The sequence below is a fragment of the Zonotrichia albicollis genome, chromosome 20 (genome assembly GCF_047830755.1).
Source record: "Zonotrichia albicollis isolate bZonAlb1 chromosome 20, bZonAlb1.hap1, whole genome shotgun sequence".
NCBI classification, from domain to species: domain Eukaryota; kingdom Metazoa; phylum Chordata; class Aves; order Passeriformes; family Passerellidae; genus Zonotrichia; species Zonotrichia albicollis.
In genome coordinates, this window is record NC_133838.1 from 7,966,300 (window position 1) to 7,981,769 (window position 15,470).

A 15,470-nucleotide genomic window follows, 5' to 3' on the forward strand; every position below is an offset into this window, starting at 1 on the left:
CATTGATTATCTGCTGCTGTGGAATGCAACAGGTGCATCTGTGATTGGTCTCATGTGGTTGTTTCTAATTAATGGCCAATCACAATCAGCTGGCTCAGACTCTCTGTCCCAGCCACAAACCTTTGTTATCATTCTTTTCTATTCTTAGCTTAGCCAGCCTTCTGAGATGAAACCTTTTCTTCTATTCTTTTAGTATAGTTTTAATGTAATATATATCATAAAATAATAAATCAGCCTTCTGAAACATGGAGTCAAATCCTTTTCCTTCCACACAAGACCCCTGTGAACACCATCACAGGATGCTTTCCAGCTCTTGAAAAAGCAACAACCAGGGCAGCAAAATAATTCTGATCTCAGAGGTTCTGTCTCTACTTGTGCTGGTTCTCAGTGGAGCACAGCAGTGTTTACCAGCACCAGATGAATTTGTGCCTGTGCTCAGTCCTGCAGAGGCTTCCACTACTGATTGTCACCCCTCCTGCCAGCTCAAACAAGTGAAAACATTCCTCCAGCATTTCAGGGAGGAGTGAAATAAGTGAAATTATTAAGTGAAATAATTAATCACCATCTTAATTCCCTGGGGAGTCACAGCAACATCACCCCAATGTGTTTGGGGTTTGAATTAGATCAGATCAGATTGTGGGCTCACTCTGGGACAGCCTGGACACCAAAACCCTTGAGAGGAAAAGCATCAGCTCTGCCTTTGGTGGCCTTCCAGCTACACCAGGGAAGGAAACTGTTCCCCAGGTGTGAAAACAGCAACTTTTCAGCCTTTCTTCTGCAGCAAGGGAATAAAAACCTGAGCCCTGTGAAATCAGACACCCAGGAAATGCTCCTCACCACCTGAGGGCAGCCAGGTCTGGTCGATGTGGTGAGGCTTTCACTCAGGATTCTGAGACAGGAGCCTTGGATGAGCTTTAATTCCCCTTGGATGTGCCTGTAACCCTCAGTGCACCACTCCCCAGTCGAGGCTCAGCTGCATCTTAACTTTGGCTCAGGTTGCTGGGGAAATGTTTAAGCTGGGAGAAGCAGCAGTGAGAAATTCTGGGAGTCAGAGATGATAGGGAACAAAATTAGAGGTAGGACTGCATAGATGGGCTCAGTTTAACCAGGAAAAATGAAATCAGCCTTGTGAAAGTTTAATAAGTGGATTAAAGGAAGAAATTTACTAAAAGCTGTGTGTGAAATGCTGATTTTCACCCAAGGCCCTGCCTCAGGCAGCACCAGGTGGGTGCAGATGTGCCTGAGCTCCAGTGATGGAGAGCACAACATCTCCAATCCCTCACAGGGATTTACAGACTGAGCAGCACCAACAGATTGCTGTGACTCTGCCAACCTTGCCAGTCCAGCTGTAGGTTTGGTTTTTCCCCCCCTAGTGTTAGTCTTGTTTCAAGGATTCCTTTATCTGTAGATGTGTCTGTCTCACTGTTGCACATTTGTACCAGCTCTGGGCCTGTGCACAAATTCTCCCCGTGCACCTGCTCCATCAAAAGTGAAGATAATATATCTCAAAAAAAGAGTATTATTTTTTTCTAAGCAGGACTTTCAACACAGGATATTAAACACAATACTGATCTTGACCTTGTGAAGCATGAGAGAAAGGTGCTCTAGCTCTTATTAGAGAGTGTCTGGAGGATCAAAGTCAGAGGGAGAAGAATTATTTTTTTAATATCTGAAGACCAGTCTGGACCCTGAAATTTTCTCTGATTTTCCCAGTCAGCCTAAGGAAGGGCACCAGACAGCTCCTTTTTCTGCATGGAATTATTGTTTGTGAAAATAATTGATATCTGTGAAGTCCTGGCATGGGAGAACAACAACCTTACAGCAACTTTACTCCTTTTTTTCCCGTTCTAGGAGGAATCTGTGGCACACCAGCTCTCTTCTCCTGATAAAGCACTGCAGGGGTCTCGGGGTGGGCACAGACCCCAGAGCAGCCTGCACTCTGCTGCAAAGCTTCCAGGGAGTATCTCTAGCCCAAGGGCAGGATTTATTCCTCAGTTGGAGATATAAAAGAGCCAACCTCTTTCCTTTCACATTGTATCACATCAAACACATTCCCACCCACAGAACAACACCCACATTGTTTGGGAGGAAAATAAATGGAGAGGCATCTTCAGGCTTTCAGAGGAAATCTATTGTAGCTGCTCTCGTCTCAGTGGGAAATTCTGGAGGCTCAAAAGATTCGCCATGTGTCCTCTCCCAGCCTGGGAGGGAAGTGATGCCGCAAGGAATTATTATTTTTTGTGTAAGATTCACACCATGTGGCTGCAGTTTAAAAAGCTCATATTTTCCTCTCAGTCCCAAGTGAGGCTTTGTGATTTATGCCATACTCAGCCATTCCAGGTTCAAAACCCTTCTCCATTGCAGTGGAATAGGTAAAATGCTGCTGTTCTGGGAGCAGCCAGCTATTTGGGGTGTTGAAGTTGGGGCAAAACCCTCCAAAATATTTGGAGGGAATGTGAATTTTTTGAGACCATGTTGAGGGGAGATACAGCAGGCTTGGGTTCAGGATTAAAAATCATTTACTGAGGCACTGTGGTGGAGAGGGCAGAGCCTGGCTATCCACCATATTAAGTGTGCAAAAATCATGAGATTATCTGTATTTTGAAAGTAATCCAATATGTAAATTAGCTGCCAGAGGAAAATGGAGACAGCTGGCAATGGCTAATTTAGAATCTATTTAAGGCCAAATGATGCTGCAAAGGGGCTGTGGCTTAAACATTTCTGTTCCAAGACCTTGGAATCCGAATTACTTTTATGTAAAAGTTTTGTCTAGTGTGAACATAGTTACTGCTTCTTCTGAAAAAAAAAAAAAAAAAGGAAAAAATAACATTAATTTCTAGTTGGCAACTGAAACTGGTAAAATCCACTAAGTGCGTAGCTGAAAAATGCTGGAATTAGCACTGAAAGCAGGAGGGCTGTGCTGAGAGGGAGTGCAAGCCCAGGTGGGAGCCAAGCTGAAGCAGCAGTTGGGTCAAGCCCATCCGGAGGAGCTCGGAGCCGCTCTCTGTCCTCGGCATCCCCGCTGCCCTGAGCGATCGATCCTCGCATCCACCGCAACGGCACCAGGCTGCCCGACCCCGGAACGCCGAACCGGGGCACGGAACGGACACGCACAGGGACACGGAACGGGGCAGGGCTCGGGGAAACGGAACCGGGATACGGAACGGGCACAGCACCGGGACACATCAGGGGCTGGCACCGGGGCACGGCACCGGGGCTGGCACAGGGACACGGCCCTGGAGCACCGGGACACGGAACGGCGCAGGGCTCCGGGAAACGGAACTGGGATACGGCACCAGGGCACGGCATAGGGACACGGCCCCGGGGCTGGCACCGGGGCACGGCACCGGGGCACGGCACTGGAGCACCGGGGCACGGAACGGGGCAGGACTCCGGGAAACGGAACAGGGATACGGAGCGGGCACGGCACCGGGGCAAGACACCGGGGCTGGCACAGTGACACGGCACCGGGACACGGAACGGGGCACGGCACCGGGGCACGGCCCGGGCTGACCAGCGGGGTCCGGCGCACGGAACCCCCCGGAAGGAGCCGCAGCCCCGGGCAGTGCTGGCCCCGCTGGGCCGGTGGGATCCTCGGGAACACCGAGCTCTGAGCGAGCCCCCGGTTCCGAGCGAGCCGCAGCCGAGGGGAGCGGAGCGAGGGGAGGGGAACGGAGCAGCGGAGCGCACCGGGACGCGCAGCGCGGGCGCGACGAGCCCGGCCGGGGCCGCCGGTGTTCCGGGGGAAGGCTGCAGGAACCGGGCGAGAACGGGACAGCGGGGACAGCGGTGAGTGCTGGCGGCCGCGGCGATGCCGACGGGGCGATGCCGACGGGGCGGGCGCTCGGCCCCGGCTGAAGTTGGTGGCCGGGGACAGAACACGGGGGCTCCGCCACGGCGGCCCCGGGAAAAGCCCAGGAGGAGGAGGGGGTCGGGAGGCCGGGGGCTGCGGCGGCATAGCCCCGGGATCAGCCCCGGGATTAGCCGGCATCATCCCAAGATCAGCCGGTATCGCCCCGGGATCAGCCGTATCTCCCCGGTATCGCCCCGGCTCTGCAGGTGCCGGTGGATGGGGCGGGCAGAGCTCGGTGGCGGCATCGCCCTGCGGAGAGCGGGGACCCCGCGGGCATCGCGGAATTACGGGAGGGTTTGGGCGGACAGGGACCTTTAGAGGTCACCGAGTCCGTCCTCCCAGCCGCCAGATGCATCTTCAATCAAGTCAGGCTGCTCAGAGCCACGTCCAGCCTGACCTTGAATGTTCGGAGGCGCAGCCTGTCTGGGCAGCCTGCACTGACCCTGCGTGCGTGTCTGGGAGGGAGCTCACAGGCGATTTAGAGCTTTAAATGCTTCTTGCAGGGCTCTTCCACCAGGTAGTACTGGATAAATGAAGTGACCACTGCAGAAGTGTAATTTTATGTGGATTGCCCTGGGGAAAGCTTTGGGTTGCTTTAAGGTTGTTCCATTATTATCCCACACCATCCTGGTTTGTATTCCACGAGTGACAGAGCTGTCTGGTTTCTCCTTCCCTCCTGTTTTGGGTAGGATGGTGGCCAAAGATCACCTCTGATTAGGGGCTAGAGCAAAGCCAGGAGCTGCCAGCGTGACACTGAACCCTTGGAATCCTCACCTATCCGTGCTTGGATGCAAACCAGGTTTCAGGACAAAATGCTCTGTTTCTCACATGGAGCCAGAGGGACACCTGTCACCTGTTGATTCAGTGATGAACATGAGCCACTTTTGGGGTGGGCTCTGGTCCTGCAGCAAAGGGCAGGAGCCAGCCAAGCACAAGGATTGCCAGCGTTGCAGTCTGGAGTTTCCAATGGGCAGCAGTGCATGAAACTGGAACATGGACTGCAAGGAGAATAATTCTTCCCCAGAGAAACAGACCCTTCCCCAGTTGTGAGCCTGATGTAAACCCCAGGGGAAAAAAAAAAAAAAAAAAAACAAAACAACAACTTCCTTTGCATAATTAACGGTACAAAAATTAACTGACTTTAGAGAGGTGGGATTCCTTTGCCAGTAATTGTAAGTTCCTCCTTCTAGGAACTGCTGCCAAATAGATTATTCCAGAAAGCAATGGCTGGGATCTGTGAGGTTTCTCAAGGCAAATTTGCTTTTCCTTTTCATATTGTCTTAAAAGTTAAAGCAGCATCATAACAAAGGGTTTATGATCTATATCTTACATGCTTCTCAAATATTAAAATTAGCAAATACCAAACAAACAGTCAATTTTTTGTTTTCCATGTTGCTGGTAACATTTTCTGGTTTTCACATTTACCCCCAGATCTGGTTGATCTCAGAGAAGCATTCTCACCAGCCATCAGTCACTTATTTTCTTCTGATGTATCACACTTCTGATGGGCTGGGAATCAAGCATGTGCAGAGAATAATGAAATTAAAAAAAAAAAATCAAACCCATGGTGTGAAGTCTGCTGGTTTGCAGCTTGTTTAGAAATCTGGGAAATGTATTTCTTGAGTTGAGAGGTGTCAAAATTCAGGAAGATGTGAGGGGCCTGGCTACTTTCAGTGTTTAACACAGAGTAGGAATGATGGCAGTGTACTGTGCTCACCTAAATGCAGAACTGAACTAAGTGACAAGTGTCAGTCACTTCTGGCATGTCCACAGCAGGGCAATACTTGTTTGCCTGGATAGAACTGTCCTACACAGAGCTCTGAAGGAAACCATCCAGATATCAAAAGTCAGCATAAAAATTGACTGGATTTTCCTCTGTCTTTTGAGTAAAGATTCCTTTCTGTCCCTTGGTGATGCACACATGTAAAGGAAGGCATCCCTCAGTGTGCACACAAGCCATAATCCACCCTTGTGATCCCCACAGGTGCAGTGCAGAGCTCAGCCAAGATATTCCTGCCTGCTCCCAGCCTGCCCATTCCTGACCCTGGGTGGGCACAGAGAATCGTGCAGAAGGAATTTGGATGTTCTCCCATCTCTGAGCTCTGTGAAATTGGGATGGGTAGAGGAGCTGATTCTAAGCCAGAGGAAAAAAAACCCCAAAAAAACCAAACCAGCATCATGGCCATAAAAACTGGGGTCAGAGCAACACCTGCTCAGCTTCTTTGCCAGGGCTGCTAGAGCTGAAGGGGAATGCTGCTCCAAATGCTCAGGGAGCAAAGGAACAAGGATTGTATGTCTGGAAACCCTGTGTGTGCGTGCTAGAAAGTGAAGCTGAAGGAGAAGAGAGCACCAAAGATCAGAGTGGAGCAAGGCAGAGAACCATTGGGGAGCAATGCTCAGAAATCCAGAGGCATGGGGGAAATGCTCATGGGCTGATGCCTCAGTCGTGGGGAGTTTGTTCCTTGTGTTCCTGCTCTGAAATGAGTCTGGGGGCTCTGCTGCCCCAAGCACATCCACTGACAGCTGGCACAGGCAGCTGTGCCATTCCTCACCAGTCCCTTCCAAAAAGCAATAAAAACTCTCTGTGTTCCTCTGCCCATGTGGAAATCCACAGCACCACAATGCTGAGTTGTGAGCTAGTTCCAGACTTGAACTGTGATGTTCTGCAAAAATCTTTCCCTTTCTTGGTTTTTTGTTCATTTTGGAGTTCAAAATTGGAGTTCATTAAGTTTATGCTGTCAAAAAAAAATCTGGTTTTCACCATTTTACATGGGGTAAACTAATCCACTTTACCTTCCTGCTGCTTCATTGGTTATAGGAAATCACACTCCAAAAAGGTTATTTGACCTGTCCTTGTGACTCTCTGAGATGGAGATGCCAGTGTCCCTGAGCAACACTTTTGTTTCACTACTCTTACTCTCTCCAAAGATTTCCTGAGGGCTCAGTCTTCCTTGCTGCAGTTGTCTCTCTCCTTTCAGTGATATTAGTCACAGCCACAGGGAACAGACTATTCCTTCCTGTTCTGCAGGCTTTCATGCACAGAAAGGCTGTTGAGCATCTCTCTCAGCTGTGCTCTTTAAACCCCAGCATTCCTGTTCCCATGCAGTTTATTCCCATTTTCTGTTCTGATGGTTCCTGCTGCTTCCTTCTGATTTCTTGCTGTGTGATCTGCATCTTCCTGGGAGCAGTGCCCAGAGCTGGATGCCAGGCTGCCATTTGGCCTTGTCCAAAGTGAGCAGAACAAGATCTGTTCAAGGCCTTGTTCCCAGGTACACACTTGCCAAGGTGTTGCTGTTTTGCCCTGGTACAATGTCAGAGTTTCTGCTGACAGTGCACATTGATCTCACACTGAGCAGTTTTTGCTGAGCTGGTCACTCTCCATCACACACCAGGGGAACTGCACATTTCTACCTGAAATACCTACCTTGCACTTGTCCTTAAATTCAACTTTATGGTTGAGAACTTCCCAGCCCCTGCTCCCTCCAAAGAACTTTGTAACACATTGTAAAGGCTGGTTTTGCAATGTGGCATTTACCAGAATCACTGCCCACTAAAGCCCAGATTTTCTCTTTGATAAGTAATATTTATTTACAATGTGTGTCAGCAATTGTAACTTGGTAATTATAGTTGGATAGCTAATACATATTGGTGGTGTGTAAATAAAGGCAAGAGAGGGAAAATAACAATAATTTCTTACAAGCTGAGTAAAAATAGAAGGTGGAGAGGAGACAGTGAAGGTGTTAAACATTGCTAACATTTACTTGCCAATTACTGTAGTTGCTCATTTAAAATAAGAAATGTTTTGCATATAGTTTCTCATATAGATTGCTGTTTTCTGTATCAAATGAACAAAATAGGGACCTGATTTACTTGGAAACAGTCACAATGATCCTGGCAGATCAGACACCCAGCCATGCTCTGTGAACACTCACAGAGCCAGGCACACTTCTCCAGAAACAGAACTCTTCTCTGCCAGCTCCCCTCACTGGCAGTGAGGAGAGATGCTCAGCCCTAAAGAGCTCAGCTGCTGCTGGGCTTGACCAGAAATTCAGATGCAAACAGAATTTACACAGGGTGTACCTTTGATTTTTCAGTCCAAACACTGCAGCATTGCCTGGTTTTCTCCCAGGAGCTGCATCCAGGTTTGGTTATGATTTCTGGATGGGCACATTCCTAAGCTAATTCTAAATGGATTTCATGTTGTTTGACAGTGCTTTTGTCTTCAGGTTGGGCTCCATACCTACTCTATGGTGCATGCTTGAGGCAATTGTCCCAAATATGCCAAATCTTACTCAAAACTTGCTCCCTCTTTTAAGAAAAGGGCCTTCAGAGGGTTCCTCTTGGCCAGGTGCCACCTCCTGTCCTGCCTTGTGCCCACCTGCAGCTGGCTCTCACTGGAAGCAGCTTCACTGCGGATCACACTTTCAGCATGACAGAATAGACCTGCTCTATTTCGTGGATTCTACATTTAAATGAACAGCAAAAATAAGCTACAAAATGAACTTTCAGTAGTTTGCTGAACTTTAGTTCTCTCCTCAGCCATCCCTTTGCAATTCTCCAGCTTCAAGAGAAGAAAATTAATTCCCTAATTCCTCTAACTTTAGTGTGAACTTAAAGGAAATGTGCAGCTTACTAAAGGACATTTTGTCTCGTTTTCCTTTTTTTTTCTGTTCTATTTAGAGGAAGAGTAAATTCTGTATTTTTATTTACACATACCTATTTTGTACACATTGTTTATCCCACCCCAGCATTGCAGAGGTGCATTGAAACCTTCTCCTTGCAGCCCAGCATCCTCAGACAGCATTGTCAGCTGCACCATGAAATCAATCTGCAGGAATTGCCCCACTCTCCAGTAATGGCTGTGCTCCAGAAGGAACAGAAATGTGTTGGGACTTTGTTTATTTACCCTTGGGACTGAGCACCTCTGGCTATCTGGGCAATCTCTGCAGCTCCATGCCCAGAGCCCACATGATGACACTTGGTCCTGAGGAGCTCCTGGTGCCACCCAGCCCTGTACCTGTCCTGGCACACCTGGTGCTTGGTTTTTCCTCAAATAGACCCTTCCCTGCCACCTTGCCCTTGCTCTCTAACTGCAGAGAGTTAAACTGGCTTGCTGCAGCCTGGCACTGTATGTCAGAGTGCTGTGCTGTGCCAATCTCACTCTGGTGGCTGTGTGTCCTGGTTTGAGAGAAAGTGAGGTTTTTGGGATGCTGTGGTCAGTTTTTCTTCCTTTTATTCCTAAACAGGAGCCTGCTTTGCTCTATTCCTGGTCACATCTCACAGTAGACATCAGGGAAAATGTATTTTCATGGAGGCACTGGCATTGTGCCAGCGTCAAACCCTGACACTGTGACATCATCTTCAACTTATTTCAGGTGCTTTTAAGTGAAAAAAACCTGCCCACAGTCCATGGCCAAGCACACCAGGTGAAGCCCAAGGAAAGATGGACCAAGAACAGAGGTGACAGCACATGATGACACTTGGTCCTGAGGAGCTCCTGGTGCCACCCAGCCCTGTACCTGTCCTGGCACACCTGGTGCTTGGTTTTTCCTCAAATAGACCCTTCCCTGCCACCTTGCCCTTGCTTTCTAACTGCAGAGAGTTAAACTGGCTTGCTCCAGCCTGGCACTGTATGTCAGAGTGCTGTGCTGTGCCAATCTCACTCTGGCTGGCTGTGGCATCACCTTCAATTTATTTCAGGTGCTTTGAAGTGAGAAAAATGCCCACAGTCCATGGCCAAGAGCATGAGGTGAAGCCCAAGGAAAGATGGACCAAGCACAGAGGTGATGCAGCACATGATGACACTTGGTCCTGAGGAGCTCCTGGTGCCACCCAGCTTTCTCCTGCCTGTCCCTGTACCTGCCCTGGCACACCTGGTGCTCTGTTTTTCCTCAGAGACCCTTCCTTGTCCTTGCTTTCTTACTGCAGAGAGTTAAACTGGCTTGCTGCAGCCTGGCACTGTATGTCAGCATGCTGTGCTGTGCCAATCTCACTCTGGTGGCTGTGGCATCACTTTAAATTTATTTCAGGTGCTTTGAAGTGAAAACAATACCCAGAGCTCATGGCCAAGAGCAGCAGGGGAAGCCCAAGGAAAGATGACCAAGCACAGGGGTGATGCAGCCAGGGCAGCTGAGAGGATTCCCGTGCCGTGGAGTGTGACAAGGCTGGTGACACGCCAGGATGACAGCCCTGCCATGCCCCGCGGGCTGGGGCTGTCGGGCCGTGCTCTCAGCTGCCTGCAGGCTGCACTGCCACCCCACACACCGAGCCGGCCCAGAGAGGCACACACGGTGCTGTCTTATCTGGAGGTGATGTTATCTCATCTAGAGGTGATAACAGCGCCAGCAGCAGGGAAACGTCCCCGTGTGACCGTCCCGGAGCCACTCTGGCAGCCACAGCGGCACCACCGAAGCCCCCTGTCAGCCACTGTCACACTCTCACAGCACCCCTGGGTTCCTCGCCAGGTTTCCAATAGCAGTGCTTGTGTTTCCAACACAAAGTTTCCTGTGGCAGTCTCAGATGTCTTTTAGGAGCTGCCATCTACAGGAGCCCAACCTGCAGCTGGCACTAAATGTGCTCCTCAACATCCAGGTTCTGCCCAGTGCTCCTCATGCTCCACCCAGATGTGTGTGCATCCTGCCCAGGCAGCACATCCCTCTGCTCTCAGGAAACATGCTGGGTGGCCACTTCCCACCCCTGGGCTCTGCTCTTTCAGGATTTGTAATATCTATATATTTGTTTTCTGCTTTGCTTAACAGGCAGTTATGTGTATGACCTTGTACTTGAGATAATTTAATGACTGTTCGCCATTTATTTTCCTTCAGTATCTGTAGTTTACACAAATTTAATTTCTTTTTCTTTCTAACAGGAAAATAATTTACCTGTATTCATCATTCTTTCGTTGAGTAAAAGGTAACATCATTGAAATACTAAATTATTGGGAATATGTTCATTTTGTCTAGATGGTAACTCTTCCCGAGTACATGATAAATCATCATGCACTGGCTTTGCTCAGTATCACAAAATGGTCATGAGGAAGGGATTTTCTCTTCCTTGAGAGAAAAAATAACCAAGAAAGCAATAATCTAGTGTGAAATACAAAACTTTTCTATGTCTCTTTATTGGAAAGGTACACCTCAAAAGAAAAAGCAGGTCTGAAAAATGTTTGACACACAGAAGGTGGTTGTATATAAAAAAATCAAATACACCAAACTGAAAAGTGTTGTTTCTTATATTAGGATTTAGGAGCTTAAGAGAAGCTGTTTGAGTTCCAAGTGCTGATGTTTCATGCAGAATATTTTGCTCCTCTTTTCCACAGATTCCCAGCTGAGTGCCTGGATGGATGGCATGAGTTGGTACCAGCGATGACTGAGAGAGGCTCCTCTCCTCCAGGGCTGGGAGAAGGCTGGCCTGGGGATTGTCTGCTTGCAGAAGTTGGCTGTTCCTCCCTGTAGCCCTCACAGCACTCTCCAAAGCCATTCCCAACCCACATTCAGGATCTATTTCAAGAAATGTTGGGCTGGCATAATAGAACTGACATTCTGGTACTCATGGAAGTGAGTGAAATCTGTCTCAGGATGTTTCCTTCAGGTTTGTGAAGACTTCAGGAAATCCACTCCTGGTGAATACAAGGAAAAGTATGCAAAGCCTTTAGATTGCATATTGTGCTTATATAATGTGCACCAGTGCATTGGGGTCTGGCACCCAGCACCTGACTTCTGCATTTGAAGACTAATTGTTGAAAGGAAAACCTGAATAGTCTGGAGAAATAAATGAAAATGGAGATCTGTGCTTGAAGAAGTCTTGATTTGCAAATCTGGGAGAAATTATGTTTACAGAAGGAATTCAGAAGTATTGTTTTATATGTTAGGTACTCTACTAACAAAGTGTCCCTTGTAAATACCAAAACCACGAAACTCAGCTATTAGAGAGTAAAGAAAAATAATCTTGAGGGTAGCTTTGTCTCAAACAAAGGGACATCAACTGCATGCCCAGGTGTTTCTTTTCCATCTCTTACCCTTCAGTATTGATTTATGCAACTTTGCAGAAGATTAGATCAGAAAGGAGGTGTGAAAAAAAGATAATAAAGAATTATTTAGCTTTTTTCAAGATGAAAGCCACCTGAATTCCCACCACTTATAGTACTGATTTCATTGTTGTACGCCAGACTTGTGTCTGGATGACATTTTGCTTTAGGAATTATGTAGTTGATGTGATGTGATGTGATGTGATGTGATGTGATGTGATGTGATGTGATGGAAAATATTCCATAGGAGAGTACCTCACCTACTGCATCAGCTGAAGTTTTCAACAAGTTAATAATTCTTCAGTGTTCGACCAAAGTATGAAAAATTCTATTTTATCAACAGAAGTGAGCATCTTTCTTCATTATCCCAGAAATATTCCGCTGGAAGGTGAAATCAGAGCAGAGGATGACTCAGTACAACCATTCAGCACAGTTCTCTCTCCAGAGCTCAGCTAATAAATCATTAAACGTCACTGAGACACCTCTGCCTTGGGATGAAAGGACACTCTTGGGGCTGAAGATTTCACTGTCAATCCTTCTGGCTGTTATAACTTTGGCAACGATCCTCGCCAATGTTTTTGTTGTTATTACAATTCTCCTGACTAGAAAGCTCCACACACCTGCAAATTACCTCATCGGCTCCCTGGCAGTGACTGATCTCCTGGTGTCAGTGCTGGTGATGCCTGTCAGCATTGCCTACACTGTCACCCACACGTGGGCCTTTGGCCAGCTGCTGTGTGACATCTGGCTGTCCTCGGACATCACGTGCTGCACAGCCTCCATCCTGCACCTGTGTGTCATTGCCCTGGACAGGTACTGGGCTATCACAGACGCTCTGGAATATTCCAAGCGCCGCACTGCTGGCCGAGCAGCCCTCATGATTGCCGTGGTCTGGATGATATCCATCAGCATCTCCGTGCCGCCGTTTTTCTGGAGGCAAGTGCAAGCTCATGAAGAGATTGCAAAGTGCGCTGTCAACACAGAGCAAATTTCCTACACCATTTATTCCACTTGTGGAGCTTTCTACATCCCGACCGTGCTCCTGCTGATATTGTATGGGAGAATTTATGTAGCAGCTCGAGATAGGATTCTGAAGCCACCCTCGTTGTATGGGAAGCGTTTTACTACTGCACACCTGATCACTGGCTCTGCAGGCTCCTCCCTCTGCTCCATCAATGCCAGCCTCCACGAAGGGCATTCCCATTCAGGTGCATCCCCAATATTTCTGGGTCCTGTTAAAATAAAACTTGCAGATAGTGTGCTGGAAAGGAAAAGAATTTCTGCTGCGAGAGAAAGGAAAGCTACCAAAACTTTAGGCATTATTCTGGGAGCTTTCATTTTCTGCTGGCTGCCTTTTTTTGTCATATCCCTAGTCCTACCAATCTGCCAAGATGCCTGTTGGTTTCATCCCATCCTCCTGGACTTTTTCACCTGGTTGGGTTACCTAAACTCATTAATCAATCCAGTCATTTATACAGCTTTTAATGAAGAATTTAAACAGGCTTTCCAAAAACTAATACTTTTCAAAAAGTGTTCATCCTGAGACTCTCCTCCTGTGTACCTGACCCTTGTGCAATCTCACAGCCTACCTGAGAATTTCCATGCTTTTATTCCCAAGGAACTGAGTGGTAATTGCCATCTCTGCTACTACCCTGTTCTGTGCATGCCAATTTCTGGGAATTTCTTGCCAATTTGATACTTTCTGTTTGGGATTGTACATGCCATAACAGAATTTGTCCATGGTCTCTGCAGTGATCATGTGTGTATATAAGATCAATGACACATGAAATAAGCTTTGCAATGAGGCAAGGTGTGTGAACCAGGGAGTTTCTGTGGGATGAGGTGACACATTACCCTGATGGGAGGAAATTGTGTGTGTATTTACAAGACCTTATATTTCTGCTGTATATTATTAACCATTTATGTCAGCTGAGAGAGTTTCTGGAGAGCAGGATCTGATATTTATATTTTCTATGGCATGTATCTTACCCATGTGAAGCTGATAAAACCTGTAATTCTTTCAGAAGATGTGTGACACAGCCTGACTATAATCAGCAGCAGGGCAGAGCAGCATAGCACAGATGTAAGTTATGTGCATATTTCACAAATGTTGCATTTGAAGCTATGCTTTTGGTGAAGTGCAGAAAGGAGACAATTTAGTTGAATTAATTATTACACATTTTATCATGAATAGAATAACCAGTGAAGAAATGCTACAAAATAAATAGCATGAAAATGATTGATCTTATATTTCTGTCATTTAAGTTTTTTGCATGCATAAACTGAAGCAGGAGAATATGGTTAGTGCCAGTGTGGAATAAATAAAATAGGCAGAAGGTTCATTCTTTGGTGACAAGATATGGGAAGTTAGAGAGGGGAGAATGAAGTGACACACCAAGGAAAATTTTTTTAGTAATTTAGGTTGTTGGGGTGGATGTGGCATCCCTGTCTCTGGAATTCTTTAAACACTGGTCAAACAAACTGTGCTCAGGAATCACTGTCAGGATGCTCCACTGGGGTCTCAGAGCAGGTCCCTTCTAACCTGCCCTTCTCTGCCTCTGGGATGATTCCCTGATTGCCAGGTGGAAGCTGGCACAAGGAGGTCTTGGATGAAGTCAGCACACAGAGTGGTGCAGCCCAAATGTCATGCAATGTTTTAGTCTCTGGGCATTTACATCAAAGTGTCATGTCTACACTGAATATGAGAGCCTCACATTTCTTTGAAAATCACCCCATCACCCCTCTGACCACTCTTCCATCCCTCAGCCTGCAATTCATCTCCACCCCCAGTGCTGTGGCCATCCCAACACACCAGCACAGTGCATGTCCACCCAGCTTTCAGACTCTCCTCTGCATTTGTGGCACAGCTTCTCCCACTCATGGTGCCTGTGCTGAGGATGGACCATGAAGGGATGGCCCAGGACTCAGAGAGAGAGCTGTGTGCCCACAGAAGGGCAGTCCTCTCTCCCACTGGAGCATTTAAAGCTGCTCTGTTTGGGACTTGGCTCCTCCACCCTCCCTAAAGGGCACTCACTGATCTGGCTCTGCCAAGAGATTGGGATGGTGCCACTACATGGCCATGCCCACCCAGTGTGTCCAGAGTGGCACTGCCACATCCTGAGCTGTGCTGCTGCATTGCCTGGGCACATCTGAGCTGGCACAGCCCCCAGGGGAAGGCTGGAACCATAAACCAGGGTGGAAAACTGAACTCTCACACGAGGCAGTCCCTGGTACTGTTCCATGTGCTGTTATAGCAGCAATCAACTTCTTTCTCATCCTCATCTGATGATGACAGTCTGAAATGTTCACCTTTGGGCCAGTTTGTGATGACTTCCAAGATCCCTGGGTGATTCACCTGCTCAGTGTCAAACATAAAATTACAGATCGTGGTCCTGGAAGGGCTTTTGAGAGGCTGGCTAGTGAATTCCCTGCCTGTATCAACTGTGCTTTTGTTCTCTTCCTTCATTTCCTACCCTTGAAGATTTCCAATTATGAACAGAATGGCAAGATACAGCACAGGAACATGATCCACCACTCTTCTTTGACACTTTAATTCAAGAGCAAACAAAGTAGAGCCTTTCTTTGGTTAGA

The 15,470-nt window shown here is 47.6% G+C and overlaps 1 protein-coding gene across 3 annotated transcripts; it reads left to right on the forward strand.

The window, feature by feature from the left end:
- Window positions 1–2,138: 2,138 nt before the first annotated feature.
- HTR1D (5-hydroxytryptamine receptor 1D) lies at window positions 2,139–14,127 on the forward strand. 3 transcript variants are annotated; one of them, XM_074555625.1, is made up of 3 exons: window positions 2,387–3,789; window positions 9,554–9,636; window positions 11,172–14,127. In XM_074555625.1, the coding sequence occupies exon 3, from the start codon at window positions 12,286–12,288 to the stop codon at window positions 13,420–13,422; it is 1,137 nt and encodes a 378-aa protein (XP_074411726.1). In that variant the 5' UTR covers window positions 2,387–3,789; window positions 9,554–9,636; window positions 11,172–12,285; the 3' UTR covers window positions 13,423–14,127. The 3 variants fall into 3 exon arrangements, with proteins under 3 accessions (XP_074411727.1, XP_074411726.1, XP_074411725.1); XM_074555626.1 differs by lacking the exons at window positions 2,387–3,789; window positions 9,554–9,636 and adding an exon at window positions 2,139–2,372; XM_074555624.1 differs by lacking the exon at window positions 9,554–9,636.
- The last annotated feature ends 1,343 nt before the right edge of the window (window positions 14,128–15,470 follow it).